The sequence below is a fragment of the Macaca fascicularis genome, chromosome 5, assembly GCF_037993035.2.
Source record: "Macaca fascicularis isolate 582-1 chromosome 5, T2T-MFA8v1.1".
Classification (NCBI taxonomy): Eukaryota; Metazoa; Chordata; class Mammalia; order Primates; family Cercopithecidae; genus Macaca; species Macaca fascicularis.
In genome coordinates, this window is record NC_088379.1 from 50,952,266 (window position 1) to 50,968,856 (window position 16,591).

General features: G+C 40.2%; 1 protein-coding gene across 50 annotated transcripts in view; it reads left to right on the top strand.

The window, feature by feature from the left end:
• SEC31A (SEC31 homolog A, COPII coat complex component) overlaps window positions 1-16,591 on the top strand; it is an 81,483-nt gene continuing 64,892 nt past the window's right edge. For 13 of the 50 annotated variants that reach the window (XM_074039785.1, XM_074039787.1, XM_074039790.1 and 10 more), the window contains exons 1-4: window positions 1-433; window positions 10,788-10,870; window positions 11,832-11,955; window positions 14,436-14,634. In XM_074039785.1, coding sequence (XP_073895886.1) covers window positions 10,792-10,870; window positions 11,832-11,955; window positions 14,436-14,634 — 402 coding nt within the window. In that variant the 5' untranslated portion in view covers window positions 1-433; window positions 10,788-10,791. The remainder of the gene's footprint in view (window positions 434-10,787; window positions 10,871-11,831; window positions 11,956-14,435; window positions 14,635-16,591) is intronic. The other 37 variants (XM_065545012.1, XM_065545016.1, XM_074039789.1 and 34 more) reach the window with 3 other exon arrangements.

Sequence of the window (16,591 nt, forward strand, 5' to 3'; positions counted from 1 at the left end):
GCGGCTGCCACGTTGGAACGGAACGTGGAGGTGGCCCTGGCCCGGGAGGAGGGGCGGCGGCGAATGCTGGGAGACTCCGACGGGCGCTGCACTAACGCAGGATCCGGCTGCTCAAGGTCCTTGCCAGGTGTGTCCACCCGTTGCTTTTTGTCCTCTTCGCCGGTCCTTAAGCCTTGAGGTAAAGCCCAGGCCAAAACTGGGACCGCAGCCTGGGTCTCCGCTGCCCCGCGCCAGCCTGAGGCCCGGTCTCTGGTGACGGCGCGCCCCCAGTCTTGGTTTCGGGCCCGGCGGAACAACGCCTGGCGTCTGGACTCCTTCAGTGATCGCGCCCGTCCGCATCCGCCGACGTCTCCACTGCTGAGCAAAAGCCACCCGAGGCTGGCGACGGTGTCTTGCCGGGGAGTCGTAGCCGGGCTGGTAACTGGAGTTTGAGGTTAGGAGACTTTCAGACCCTTGTGCACAAAGAGGTGCGGTCCCCGAGGGTGAGGAAAGGAAAAAAATCTAAGGATTACTTTGGTTGACTTTAGTTTGGTTAGGATTTGTTTGTTTGTACTTGAACTGTTGCCAGATTTATAGTTAAAGGTTCATAGGTTTGAACTGACGTCTACTGTCATTTAACTAGGATTGGATTATTTTAAGGACAGTGGTAGCCAGGAGCAGCCTGTACTTTGAGGGCAGTCTCATTAAGTGTTACATGTTTTTGCTAATAAGTTGTTAAATTACGGGGCTGTTGTAAAATAAACCAAAATATTGCCTGGACTTGTGGGCATTATAAAATTTTCCTTGCGCTTAAGGAACTAATTTTACGTAGGGCCTTTTGAAGTTGCAATGATCTGATAGTCTGTGACAAATCCTTTCTCCTATTTTTTTCTAACTATAGAAAACTGAAATTTGGTTGTCTTTGTGGGCAGTTATAACTGTATTTAATCAGTAAAGCTGTGTTCTTGTTATAGCGTCTAGCGTTTTCTGTACCTCCGATTATTCAAGGGTTGGCAAAAGCTTACTCTCCTTTTTTGTTTTTGTTTTGTTTTTTTGTTTGTTTGTTTTTGTTTTTTTTGTTTTTTGAGACGGAGTCTCGCTCTGTCACCCAGGCTGGAGTGCTGTGGCGCGATCTCAGCTCACTGCAACCTCCGTCTCCCGGGTTCAAGTGATTCTCCTGCCTCAGCCTCCTGAGTAGCTAGCTGGTATTACAGGCGCCCGCCACCACGCCCGTCCAGTTTTTGTGTTTTTAGTAGAGACTGGGTTTCACCATGTTGGTCAGGCTGATCTCGCACTCCTGACCTCAAGTGATCCGCCCGCATTGGCCTCCCAAAGTGCTGGGATTACAGGCATGAGCCACCACGCCCAGCCTACTCTCCTTTAGTGGTTCTTCTGTGCTTCTTGTTTCTCAGTATTCCTTAATTACAGCTCAGGGAGAGGTTTGTAGACTCCAAGAACTTTTGGATAACTCGTGGTGTTTCTGTAGTTTTGTAGTGATTTTATCTTACATACGTCCACGGTTATTTGTGAAACTTGAAATTTAAGGTAGATTTAGAATAATATTGCTTAATTTTATATAGGCAAATTATTTATTGAAACTAATAACGTGGGAATAGAAATAAATTTGTAAACTGTGAAGAGCAATGATTCACAATTTTGGGGGGATTTCACTGTCTTATGGGAATCTAATGAAAGCATTGGAAGAATGCACATATACACACGTAGGATTTTCTTTTTTTTTATTTTACTTTTTTTTTTTGAGACAGAGTCACTCTTTGTTGCCCAGATTGGAGTGCAGTGGTGCAGTCATAGCTCACTATAACCTTGAACTCTTGGACTCAAGAGATCCTCCCTCCTCAGCCTCAGAAGTAGCTAGGAATATGCACGTGGCGCACGCCCAGTTAATCTCTTATTTTTTATAGGGATGGGGGTCTCACTACGTTCCCCAGGCTGGACTCAAGCTCCTGCTCTCAAGTGACGTGTAGGATTTTCTGTGTACATAATATTATGAAGTTTACAAGTTAAAAACTCCTGTAAAGGGATATTACTAGATTGATTTACATTGATTACATTGTTTTTAGAAATGTCATTAGGTTAATTTCAGCTCAAAAAGTTTTATTATACCTAAGATTAATATGACACCAATTAGTTCAGTAACCAGTGCACAGTTACTTTCTCCTTTGACTTGGTTTGGGTTGAGTGAAATGAACCTAGGACATTGAAAATAATCAATCCTCTGAACAATTGTTTCTATCCATATTGAGATATTTTGCCCACAGAAAATGGATTTTTACTAAAAGCAATGCCAACTAGGGATTGTATACCTGGTTTGGGAATCAAAGTTCCAATTCTATTACCTCTTTAACTTTTTATTTGCTTTCTGAGGTATGGGTCAGCTCTATATAGCATTGTAAGGTTGGTACTTTTCAACATTTTCAACAATTTTAGTATTGCTAAATACTTAGCAACAATTTTAGTTACTTTTTTTTTTTGAAAAGTTACTTACTTTTCAACAATTTTAGTATTGCTAAATACTTTTAGTATTTAGCAATACTAAAACCCAAGTGCTGTTGGGTTTTAGTATTGCTTCAGAAAATTTACATTTTGAAAATGAGCAGAAAGAAAAAAGTTTCCACCTAATCGAATGCAATTATCGAGAGAAAGTTGCATGAAAAATAAGAGTTCTAGTCTGGAATATAAATATTCCTCAATAAATCTTTTTTTTTTTTCTGAGACAGAGTCTTGCTCTGTCTCCCAGGCTGTAGTGCAATGGCATGATCTCGGCTCACTGTAAACTCCGCCTCCTGGGTTCAAGCGATTCTCCTCCCTCAATCTCCCGAGTAGCTGGGATTACAGGCATGCGCCACCACGCCCGGCTAATTTGTGTATTTTTTAGTAGAGACAGAGTTTCACCATGTTGGTGAGTCTGGTCTCGAACTCCTAACCTCGTGATCTGCCCACCTCGGCCTCCCAAAGAGCTGGGATTACAGCCGGGAGCCACTGCGCCCGGCCATATGTATTTTTTTAATTTATTTATTTTTTGAGACGGAGCCTAGCTCTGTCTCCCAGGCTCACTGCAGCCTCTGTCTCACTGCAACCTCTGCCTCCCAGGTTCAAGCGATTCTTCTGCCTCATTCTCCTAAATAGCTGGGATTACAGGTGCGCACCACCACGCCCGGCTAATTTTGGTATTTTTTAGTAGAGATGGGGTTTCGCCGTGTTGGCCAGGCTGGTCCCAAACTTCCGGCCTCAAGTGATCCGCCCACCTCGGCCTCCCAAAGTGCTGGGATTACAGGCATGAGCCACTGCGCCTGGCCAATAGATGTATTTTTGAAGGTTCATGGTAGTAGACGTTTTAAATGGTGATGTTTGTAATAACTGTCATTTATGAACATTTGTTTATATATGCCAGGCACTGTTCTAACCACTCTGAGTAATACCACTTATTTCTCACAACAACCCTATAGTATAGATACTGTTATCCTTATTTTAATGAGAGAGGAGCCAGGACATACATGGATAAAGCGACATGACTAAAGTCAGAGGTAGACATGGTGAAGCTGGAATTTAAACTGAGGGTGTCTGCCCTAGACCCCATGCTCTTAATTGCTGTGGTATAGATACTGTCTTGTAGATGGCATATATGAACAAGCGATTGTCCACACAATTTTCTTTTTGTCTTGTCTTGTCCCTTTCTTTTCTTTCTCTCTTTCTTTCTTTCTTTCTTTCTTTCTTTCTTTCTTTCTTTCTTTCTTTCTTTCTTTCTTTCTTTCTTTCTTTCCTCCTTCCTTCCTTCCTTCCTTCCCTTTCTTTCCTTTCTTTCCTTTCATTCTTTCTTCTTTCTTTCGTGTGTGTGTGTGTGTGTGTGTGTGTGTGTGTGTGTGTGTGTCGGAGTTTCGCTCTTGTTGCCCAGGCTGGAATGCCGTGACGCGATCTCGGCTCACTGCAACCTCCGCCTCCCAGGTTCAAGGGATTCTCCTGCCTTAGCCCCCAGAGTAGCTGGGATTACAGACGCCTGCCACCAAGCCCGGCTAATTTTTTGTATTTTTAGTAGAGACAGGGTTTCGCCACGTTGGTCAGGCTGGTCTCGAACTCCTGACCTCAGGTGATCCTCCTGCCTCTGCCTCCCAAAGTGCTCGGATTACAGGCGTGAGCCACTGCGCCCGGCCTTCTTTTTATGTTTTCGTAGTGATTATGTTCTGTTTGAAATAGTATTGAGTGAAACAAGTATTCATAGTATAAATTGTAATCACGTTTAATATTGAAAAAACATTACACACGGCTTTTAAAGTAAGTCTTGCTTGGGAAGTATGTATGGTTTAATCTAAAACCTTTTCCTGTTTTTGAGCGCGATGGCTCATGCCCGTAATCCTAGAACTTTGGGAGGCCAAGGAAGGATGATTGCTTGAAGCCAAGAGTTCAAGACCAACCTGGCCAACATAGTGAGAACCTGTCTCTGTTAAAAAAAAAAAAAATTAAAATACATTTTTAAAAATACCTTTTTGGGCAGGTGTGGTGGCTCACTCCTGTAATCCCAGCACTTTGGGAGGCCGAGGTGGGCTGACCACGAGGTCAGAAGTTTGAGACCAGCCTGACCAACATGGTGAAACTCTGTCTCTACTAAAAAATACATAAATTAGCTGGGGGTGGTGGTGTGTGCCTATAATCCCAGCTACTTGGGAGGCTGAGGCAGGAGAATCACTTGAACCCGGGAGGCAGAGGTTGCAGTGAGCCAATTTCATGCCATTGCACTCCAGCTTTGGTGACAGAGTGAGACTCCATCTCAAAAAAAAAAAAACTTTTCGTATTTTTAAGAAATCATTTACAACTGAATGATTATTTCCAAGAGAAGGAAATATGCATATCCAGATGTAACTATATTTTCATGGCATTTTTAGTAATTTTGAGAATGATTGCAATAAGTAGATCGATTATGGTACTCTAATTAGATTCAGGGCATATAATATAGTTCTAGGCCATTGTAGTATAGTGATTCTTTTTTTTTTTTATTTTAATAGATGGTATTGAAACCTTATATTCAGTACAGGTTAATAAGCAGAACTGCTTCTCATGGAACACTGAGTACTAAGGCTAAGAAATAAACTTCAGTAAATGCTTTGAATTCCCATTTAACCATTTTATGTTCATATAATGTGTCTCTTTCTTTTTCAGTGTTACACATTAACCAAGCATTAATGAATTAGGTAGTCCTTGTACTTTAGCTCTTGGAAGTACTATTATTGTATTCCTTTTTTTTATAATATAGCTATTTTGCTTTCACTTTTAGAAATTATTCTGAAGCCATCTTATAACCTTTTCCCCCTTAACAATACTTTCTCCTTTTTTAAAAAGTAAATGATCCTTTAAAGAGTTAAGAATTTAAAAGTAAATGTTTTATCTAAAACTGGTCATTCTAATTCATTAGTCTACTTGTTTTCCCCTAAATATAAACTTTTAAAATAAATCAGAACTTTCTGCATATCTCCTAGTGTGCTAAGCAATTTTGAGTCTAAAAAGGGGTAAAAGTTTTGAAAAAGACATTATTTGTCTAGTTGATGAGATACGATAGCACATAAGGCAACTGGTTAAAAAGTAATCGGAAAATATGTCAACAATATGTGCTAGTAGAATGTTACAAAATGTTTATTAAAATAGAATGATATTATTATAAAATGCTTAAATTGTAGTACTGACAAATATAAACTTGTGGTGAGTATTTAGATCAATGTAGATTGAATCATCAGGGCAGTTTTCATGGAGGAGCTGGAACTTGAATTTATTACTAAAGATTAGATGAGACAGTTGGCAAAGAGGAAGAAGAGGAAATTCATGTTAAGAAAATAAATGCCTTTTTTATATCTTAGAAAGTTGGAATTTTTTCCCCGCAAATAACCCTGAAGTTTTCTTGTTTAATCTCATGATAGCAGTAATCTTTAAAAATAGCAAGCCTATCAAAAGCACTAACCCACGTGCTAAGCACTTTGTTTGGCTCCCTATTATAAAACATATGATCTCATTGGAACCTCACAACATCCCATGAGGTTGTCACTCTTTTCCCTGTTTTACGAATGTAGAAACTGGGGCTCAGGGAGGTTAAATAATGTGTCCAAAGTATCATAGCTAATAAGTGGCAGAGCCAGTAGTCAAATTGAGGATTAACTCCAGAGACCATGCTTTTAGCTATGTGATACATCCTGCCTCCTAATCTCACTTTGCCCTAACCTAACACAATTTCTAAAATGCATTTCTTCAATTTCATCATGAATGCTGGTTGCTTTGTTATTGTTTCTCCTAAATGTTAATATTTCCTCTATGATATGAAAATTGAATACCTGAACTTGTTGGAAGTAATAAGAACTTGGACTCTGGAGCTAAACTTGCGAGTTCCGATCTTGGCTCTAGCCCCTTGCCCCCTTGCTAGCATGTACAGATTGTCTAACTTTCCGTATCTTAATTTTTTCCTGTATAAAATCTCCTTCAAATATAAACAATTTGCAGGTACAAGACTCGGGGCATATGTTTAAGGCAATCTTAAGGAAAATGTTAGAGGATAGACTCTGGAGCTGAGTAAGGAAACTGGCAAAAAAGTCCTGTTGGATAGCATTGAGTATCATTTTTAACTGCAGGGCTGAGACTGGAACAAAAGTGAGAATGAGGAAGAAAGAATAAAATGTAAATATTAAATGTCCAATAATATAGGGATTGGTTATACAACTAATAAAAAGAGAAGAGGAAAGAAATTGGAGGTAGAATAAGTTTGTGAATTGCCACATCTGTAATGGTTATGAGTCAGAGGACATCATTTAAAGCTGACAAATCAGTTAGTAGAAGTATAAGCAGTTCAAAGGTAAACACTGAGAAAGATAATACTATTGATTGTAACTGTGTTGTGTGGAGGGGCAGTAAGATTATACAAGCTAATTTCATAAGTGCTCATAGTAGGGAGTTAATAGTTTCTGTGTAAAGAAATAGAGGATTAATGGTGTTAAGTAAAATATTTACAATTAAAAAGATAAAATCAAACACATATTATAATGAAAATATACATCATCCTAATTATCAGAAAAATGGTAATTGCACAAAAAAAGATGACTTTTTAAAAATTATTACCCAAAGATATTAAACCAAAGTAAAATATGACAAAACTAAGACCAACTACGTCTGTCATGTCATTTTAAATGTCATTTAACCTACTGAAAAGATTTTCAAATTGGATTACCAATAAAATCTGTTGGTTTTTTGGGTTTTTGTTTCTTTGTTGCCGTATAGCTAATGATTTGACATAGTTCTGAAGGGCAAAAGTATATGTGTAAAGGCAAACAAAAGGTGGAATTCAGACCAAAAGTCATTGTTTCAGACAAAGAAGGATATTCATAAAGCTAAAGTGTACATTTGACAGTGAATTTGAACATTATGGATGTGCACCAAATAACTGTATTAAATAACAAAGTAATTTTCGTAAAGCAAAAGTTTCAGGAGGTACCATGAGAAATAAACATAAATATATTAGCAGTAAGAGGCTTAATTCACTGTTTCGGTCCAAGGCAGATCAAGTGGACAAAAAAATAAGGACATAGGATATCTAAACAAATCAATAAAGAGGATTTAATTAGTATATATATTGAGCTGTAGGTCCTGAAAACAGAGAGCACCCCTTCTTTCTAGGTCCCAAGAATAATTCACAAACATTTACTATATAGGCTCCATTGATAGGAAAGTAGGAATTAACAGGCACAGGGGATTTTAGGACAAGGGAACTACCCTGTGTGATACTATAATGACAGATACATGTTGTCATATGTTTGTCAAAACCCATAGAATGTACAACACCTAGAGTGAGCCCTCATATAAATTGTGGAGTTTCAGTGATAATGATGTGCTCATGTTAGTTCATGGATTGAAACAAATAGACCTTTATGATGTGCGATGTTGGTAGTGAGAAAGGTTATGTGGTTGGGAACTGTGTAGCATTTTTTTGTACTTTGTGCTCAACTTTTCTAGGAACGTAAATCTAAAAGATAAAGCATATGTTTTTTTTTTTTTTTTTTAATCAAAATCCTATGAAAGGTAAAAAGAAGTTTTTTTTTTTTTTTTTAAAAAAGCAAAGTCAAAACATAGTCTATCGACTTAATAGGAAAATTGTCAAGTAATGGCCAGCTGCAGGGGCTCACCCGTGTAATCACAGCACTCTGGGAGGCCAAGGAAGGTGGATCACCTGAGGTCAGAAGTTCGAGACCAGCCTGGCCAACATGGTGAAACCCCATCTCTACTAAAAATACAAAAAAATTAGCCTGATGTGGTGATGTGTGCCTGTAATCCCAGCTACTTGGGAGGCTGAGACACCAGAATCGCTTGAACCCTGGAGGTGGAGGTTGCAGTGAGCCGAGATCACGCCACTGTGCTCCAGCCTGGATGACAGAAAGAAACCCCTTCTCAAAAAAAAAAAAAAAAAGAGAAAAGAAAAATGGTCAAATGATACATGACTAGACAGAAGAGATGACAGAAAAGGAAATATGATTGACCCATAATCATGTAAAAAAAGATTTGTTATACATTATTTGTAATATTACTATACAGAGCTAACATTTTTCTTTTTGTTTTTCTTTTCTTTTCTTTTTTTTTTTTTTGAGTCATAGTCTTACTCTGTCACCCAGGCTGGATTGCAGTGGTGTGATCACGGCTCACTGCAGCCTCAACTTTCCGGGCTCCAATGATCCTTCCTCCTCAAACTTCCGAGAAGTTGGACAGACATGCATCACCATGCCCGGCTAGTTTTTGTATTTTTTGTAGAGATGGGATTTCACCATGTTTTCCAAGCTTGTCTTGAACTCCTGGGCTCAAGCAATCAGCCTGCTTTGGCCTCCCAAAGTGCTGGCATTACAGGGCTGAGCCACTGCACCTGGCCTTTCATTTTTTAATGTTGCAAAAAATCTAAAAGTGTGACAGTATACTCTGCTAAGGCTGCAGGGCAAGAAGTAATCGTATATTACTCTTGGTGGTATGAAAAGGCACAATTGCCATAGAGGACAACTTGGTAATATTTATCAAAATTAAAATTGCATTAACCTTATTTTTTTTTTTTTTTTTTTTTTTTTTTTTTGAGACGGAGTCTCACTCTGTCGCCCAAGCGGGAGTGCAGTGGCCGGATCTCAGCTCACTGCAAACTCCGCCTCCCGGGTTTACGCCATTCTCCTGCCTCAGCCTCCCGACTAGCTGGGACTACAGGCGCCCGCCGCCTCGCCCGGCTAGTTTTTTGTATTTTTTAGTACAGACGGGGTTTCACCGGGTTAGCCAGGATGGTCTCAATCTCCTGACCTCGTGATCCGCCCGTCTCGGCCTCCCAAAGTGGTGGGATTACAGGCTTGAGCCACCGCGCCTGGCCTGCATTAACCTTTTAATTTAGCAATTTTACTTCTGGAAATTTATAGCTGTCCCTTGTTTTTAACGAAATAACGTGCAGATGACCATTTATTTCAGCATTTTTTGTAAAAATAGCTAAAAACAGCTTAGGTGTTTGTTGGTATTTGACTAGGTAATTGTGGTACATCCTACAGTGGAGTACTATGCCATTTCAATGTATTTATGTAAAAATAACAAAGATCTTATTCTAATTTTTCCATAAAAGTAACTTTTTTTTTGAGACCAAGTCTCCACTGTCGCCCAGGCTGGAGTACAGTGGCATAATCTCGGCTCAATGTAACCTTCACCATCTGGGTTCAAGTGATTCTTCTGCCTCAGCCTCCCAGATAGCTGGGATTACAGGCATGCATCAATCACCACACTTGGCTAATTTTCCTGTATTTTTAATAGAGACGGGGTTTTGCCCTTTTGGCCAGCCTGGTCTCGAACTCCTGGCCTCAAGTGATCCAACTGCCTCGTCCTCCCAAACTGCTGGGATTGCAAGCATGAGCCACCACGCCTGACCCCATCAAAGTAACTTTAATGACAGAAAATATGTAAACAAGTGGTATATGAGATTATACCTTGAAATGACCAGTTTTCTAATAATTTCTACTTTATCTTTAAAATCTGTGGGTTCACTGTATTCTCTCTAATATGTTTTAATTTTGAATTATTTTTTTAAACTGCTCTTATCATTGAGTAATCCTACTCCAGGAAGTTGTACCTTATTTATTTTTTGGCTGCTCTTACCCATAATGTTTTGTCACCCATCCTTGTTGGATAAACACATGTGTAGCAAAGTTAATTCTTCAGGTACCACCTCATTATTTTTGTGGGCTGTTTTTCTAGACCGATTCAACTGAAGAACTATAATCTGTAGACAGAATAGACCAGTATTTGTCTCAGAATAATTTATCAAGTTTGTCTTCTTTTTTTTTTTGAGGTGGAGTCTCGCTGTCTCGCCCAGGTTGGCGTGCAGTGGCGCAATCTCAGCTCACTGCAAGCTTCACCTCCCAGGTCATGCCATTCTCCTGCCTCAGCCTCCAGAGTAGCTGGGACTACAGGCGCCTGCCACCACGACTGGCTAATTTTTTGTATTTTTAGTAGAGACAGGGTTTCACCATGTTAGCCTGGATGGTCTCGATCTCCTGCTCTTATGATCTGCCCGCCTCGGCCTCCCAAAGTGCTAGGATTACAGGCATGAGCCACCGCGCCCGGCCTCAAGTTTGTCTTCTTTCTAATTAATATTTCCAACAAATGACACCTAAACCAAGTTGATTTATTTGCATTTGGACATTACTAATGTTGTAGTGGTTTGTTCAGTATGTTTCTTTGTAAAATATCTGTGTTCTATGTTAGACATTCAAATCATTCAAGTCTATTTCTTTGTAAAATATTCCCTTTAGCAGGATGAAGTTAAAGGAAGTAGATCGTACAGCCATGCAGGCGTGGAGCCCTGCCCAGAATCACCCCATTTACCTAGCAACAGGTAAGTTCAAAGGAGAGAAGATAGTATGAGTTACCTAATTTCTTCTCTTCTGCGTCTAGCTTATTCAGGTTAATCTTTATCTTCTCTCTGGAAAGCCTCTCTCCCTGGCAAGTTACCGACATTCTCTCAGCCAAGTTCAGTGTTCTTCCTGTGCGTTCCCATAGTATTTTGATCATGATGTGTTACATCTAAAATAGTTTCCTTCACAGGAATTGTATTTTATCTTTAGTCCTCCAGTATTAAGCACAATAGATGGCATGTAAAAAAAAAAAAAAAAAAAAACAGTTAATATCAGTTTGAATGAACGAAGAGCAATTTTGATGTTAGCATTTTTATATAAAAAGAATTAGTTATATCATGTATGTCTATAAGCAGATATAGTAAATCACAGGACCTTTATTTTTTTTTATTTTTTTTTTTTTTTTTGAGATGAAGTCTTGCTCTTTCACCCAGGCTGGAGTGCAATGGCATAATCTCTGCTCACTGCAAGCTTCACCTTCCTGGTTCATGCCATTCTCCTGCCTCAGCCTCCCAAGTAACTGGGACTACAGGTGTCTGCCACCACACCTGGCTAATTTTTTAGTACAGGTGGGGTTTCACCGTGTTAGCCAGGATGGTCTTGATTTCCTGACCTTGTGATCCGCCCGCCTCGGCCTCCCAAAGTGCTGGGATTACAGGCGTGAGCCACCACGCCCATCCCCTATCATGGGACCGTTTTTACAGAGATTTTTAAATACCTACAGGCTTAAAAAATTATTTTACACTACCCACTCTTATAAACATCCTCTCCTAGCCCTGTGCTAGAATCTCATTGCTATAGTGATTTAAGCGTCTGCTCAATGGCGTATGCGCAGCATTCATGAGCAAGAGAATTGAAAAACATGCTTTTAACTTCAGTTTTGTAAGGTTTCTCTGAGTCTTATTTTTGTGTGTATAGTTACCATAAATATATTTTCTATAGGAACATCTGCTCAGCAATTGGATGCAACATTTAGTACCAATGCTTCCCTTGAGATATTTGAATTAGACCTCTCGGATCCATCCTTGGACATGAAATCTTGTGCCACTTTCTCCTCTTCTCACAGGTATGAGGTTCAGCTTTAAATTCATGTGATTATTTAATTATATATTGTTCTTGATTCCTAATTTGTTTATAATTATGCCATTATTAGAAACTACAAGGAATGCCATCAAGGACATGAAATATTTTGTGAAAAAGCATGTGAGTGTATTTTTATGGAAGTAAAAGTAGTGTTTATATGTCCTATTGACTTTTTTTTTCCTTTGCTTTTTTGAGACAGAATCTCACTTTGTAGCTCAGGCTGGAGTGCAGTGGCACGATCTCGGCTCACTGCAACCTCCACCTTCCAGGCTCAAGCAATTCTTGTGCTTCAGCCTCCCAAAGAGCTGAGATTACAGGTGCGCACAACCCCGCCCAGCTAATCTTGTATCTTTAGTAGTGACAGGGTTTTGCCATGTTGGCCGGGCTAGTCTTGAACTCCTGACCTCAAGCAATCCACCCATCTCAGCCTCCCAAAGTGCTGGGATTATAGGCGTGAGGAACCACGCCTGGCCAGTATGTTCCATTGACTTTTTTTTTTTTTTTTTTTTTTTTGAGACGGAGTCTCGCTCTGTCGCCCAGGCTGGAGTGCAGTGGCCGCATCTCAGCTCACTGCAAGCTCCGCCTCCCGGGTCTATGCCATTCTCCTGCCTCAGCCTCCCGAGTAGCTGGGACTACAGGCGCCCGCCACCTCACCCGGCTAGTTTTTTGTATTTTTTAGTAGAGACGGGGTTTCACCGTATTTAGCCAGGCTGGTCTCGATCTCCTGACCTTGTGATCCGCCCATCTTGGCCTCCCAAAGTGCTGGGATTACAGGCTTGAGCCACCGCGCCCGGCCTCCATTGACTTTTTTATTGCTGTTATATGTAAGGTGGGAAGGAGAGGCTGTAGTTTCTAGCATTTTTTTCTGGGTTTTGTGTGTGTGGTTTTTTTTTTTGGATGGAGTTTCACTCTTGTTGCCAGGCTGGAGTGCAGTGGTGCAATCTTGGCTCACTGCAACCTCTGCCTCCTGGGTTCTAGCGATTCTCCTGCCTCAGCCTCCTGAGTAGCTGGGATTACAGGCATGTGCCACCACACCCGGCTAATTTTGTATAGAGTTCGTTTTTCTTTCTCCTTTATTGTGCCTGTTTGCAAAAAGGTAGATGTACTAGGAAAGAAGTAGTCATAATAAGTATTAGTAGTGATTGTCTCTGAATGGTAGCTTATTTTTATTTTCTTGTGTTACAATATTTAGAAATATATTTCACAGTTTTGTTGACATGATTTCTAATACACTAGATAACTAGGTATTTGGATCATACTTTCAAGTACTTATGCCCTATTGTAATGCAGAGAAAGGATGCCTTCATTTGAGTAATAAAATAATCTTTATTGCCTCAGTATCTTAGCAGTGTTTAAAGAGATTGCTCTTTAGCTGACAGAATACAGCTCAAATCATGCAGTTTCATGGGATTGCTCATATTCTTCAGAGCTGTCACAGTGGGATGGGAACCCCAGATACCTTTTGTCTAGTAGTTTTTCTGCTTACTACCGTCTGTATCATCGTATACCTTTCTGCCTTCATATTTCATCTCCATTCTGGATCATATATTTTATTCTCCAATAGTAGGGGTACTTGTCATAATATAATCTTGGTGTCGTTTCTCTAGTGTTAGAATACATTCTTTTTCTTAGAAAATTTCACATGACTCCTTTAACACCTTTACTATTTAACAGACCACTTGTTAGTGACCCTTGTTTGTGTTTTTTTTTTTTTTTTTTAAACGGAGTCTCGCTCTGTCGCCCAGGCTGGAGTGCAGTGGCCGGATCTCAGCTCACTGCAAGCTCCGCCTCCCGAGTTTACGCCATTCTCCTGCCTCAGCCTCCTGTGTAGTTGGGACTACAGGCGCCCGCCACCTCGCCCGGCTAGTTTTTTGTTATTTTTTAGTAGAGACAGGGTTTCACCGTGTTAGCCAGGATGGTCTCGATCTCCTGACCTCGTGATCCGCCAGTCTCGGCCTCCCAAAGTGCTGGGATTACAGGCTTGAGCCACCGCGCCCAGCCTGTTTTTTTTTTTTTTTTTTTCAGACAAAGGTCAAAGCATGAGACCCTTCTATAGCCAAATAAAGAGTGTTTTTACTTTTCAAAGGAAGTGATTGATTAGCTCTATTTTACAATGAACCAGAGGCAATTTAAGAAGATTAAAACTTAGGGTCTCACCATTTCTAAATGGTAAAATCATTCTTAAGCTCATATTTTTTGACACACAACTCAAGTATATTTTGTTACACTACCTTATAAGAGTTTTTACTCTTTAAGGATTACAAAATCAAATATGCAAATATGAGTATAAATAAAAAATGAAATACTATTATACCAAAGTCATACATAGTTACCAGGAGTGGTGGGGAAGTAATATATTTGAACTGTTTATGAAAACATTAAAAAGTAAATGTATAATTTCAATTTTTTGTCTACATTTATTTGACTTTAAGAATGAGTTATTTTATTCATTTTCTCCTGTAGATACCACAAGTTGATTTGGGGGCCTTATAAAATGGATTCCAAAGGAGATGTCTCTGGAGTTCTGATTGCAGGTGGTGAAAATGGAAATATTATTCTCTATGATCCTTCTAAAATTATAGCTGGAGACAAGGAAGTTGTGATTGCCCAGAATGACAAGCATACTGGCCCAGTGAGAGCCTTGGATGTTAACATTTTCCAGGTAAGACTTTAACATTCATTCATAATTCTTAGACTGTGTGCTCCTCTTTTGAAATCAGTATATGAATCTACTATGCCTCAGTTTTGGAACTGCAAGTTGAAAAACTATGTGGCTATACAGGTTGACAAGTGTTTGTTTAAAGAATGGTGGGTTCAGAATTGAGATCAGGGTTAAAAATACTACCTCCATGAAAAGGATCAGACTGATAGGTTTTTTTTTTTTTTTGGTTTTTTTTTTTTTGAGATGGAGTCTCGCTCTGTCACTAGGCTGGAGTGCAGTGGCGTGACCTCGGCTCACTGCAGTCTCCGCCTCCTGGGTTCAAGTGATTCTCCTGCCTCAGCCTTCTGAGTAGCTGGGACTACAGGTGCGTGCCACCATGCCCAGCTAATTTTTGTACTTTTAGTGGAGACAGGGTTTCACCATGTTGGCCAGAATGGTCTCTTGACCTTGTGATCCACCTGCTTTGGCCTCCCAGAGTGCTGGGATTACAGACGTGGGCCACCGTGCCCAGCTGGCTGATAGGTTTAATTAAGTCTGAAGATGTCATGCCATTCGAATAGACATTTTATAAACATTAAGAGCTGCATAGATTGGAAACCTTGCCTTTTAAAAGTTCGTGCTAGTTCAGCATTAGGCTGGTGCTGTGATGTCCAGGTTAATTCACTGTTTTATTAATTGAGAAATTTTGTGTTTATGACAGACATTAATACTCTATGAAATAATTAGAAATTAAATGCAATGGCTGGGCATGGTGGCTTACGCCTGTGTAATCCCAGCACTTTGAGAGGCCGAGGCAGGCAGATCACGAGGTCAGGAGTTAGAGACCAGCCTGGTCAACGTGGTGAAACCCCGTCTCTACCAAAAATACAAAAATTAGCTAGGCATGGTGGCAGGTGCCTGTAATCCCAGCTACTCGGGAGGATGAGGCAGGAGAATTGCTTGAACCAGGGAGGCAGAGATTGCAGTGAGTTGAGATCGTGCCGTTGCACTCCAGCCTGGGCGACAAGAGCAAAACTGAAAAAAAGAAAAATTAAATATAATGCAGATTTAACAAATAGTCAATTAAGATTCTTTGTACTGTTGCCTTCATAAACATTACTGGGTGTTAATTATATAAATGCACAGCTTAATAAAGATCTTAGCCCGCCCAGGATGGTGAAACCCTGTCACTACAGAAAATGCAAACAATTAGCAGAACATGGTGGCCTACGCCTATAGTCTCAGCTACTCGTGTGGATGGCTTTAGCCCGGGAGGTCTATGCTGCAGTGAGCTATGATCGCACCACTGCACTCCAGCCTGGGTGACACACAGAGACCCTGTCTGGGCCTCTGAGTTAATAGGATACTAGATTATAACAACCAAAAATGAGTATTAAGAAAATTTTAAATAGTTCCTTTTCTTATATTATAAATAGATCCTTAGGGTATAGCAATACAGAAACCCAACTTGTTTATTTCTTTTTTGTTGTTGTTTTGTGTTTTTTGAAACAGGGTCTTGCTCCCTCTGCCAGGCTGGACTGCAGTGGCTCATGGCTTACTGCAGTCTTGACCTCCTGGATTCAAGCAAGTCTCCTGTCTCAGCCACCCGAGTAACTGGGACTACAAGCATGAGCCATAACACGAGGCTAATTTTTGTAGAGACAGTGTTTTTCTGTGTTGGTCAAGCTGGTCCTGAACTCCTGGGCTCAAGTGGTCTGTCTGCCTTGGCCTCCCAAAGTGCTGTGACTACAGGCATGAGCCACTGTGCCTGGCCTTCATTTCTATAGTTTGTGGTATCTGCTCTTTAGCTAGCTCCTTTGTTAATTGTATGAAACAGCTGATGATTTTTAATAAAGTGTTTTGTGTTGTAGGTAGCTACTACCATAGAATTTCTCTCTTTTTTTAGTTATATGCCAGCTGATAAGAGAATAATTTGTAAAAGTAAATAGTAGTGGATGAAGGTCAGTATATGAAGCCC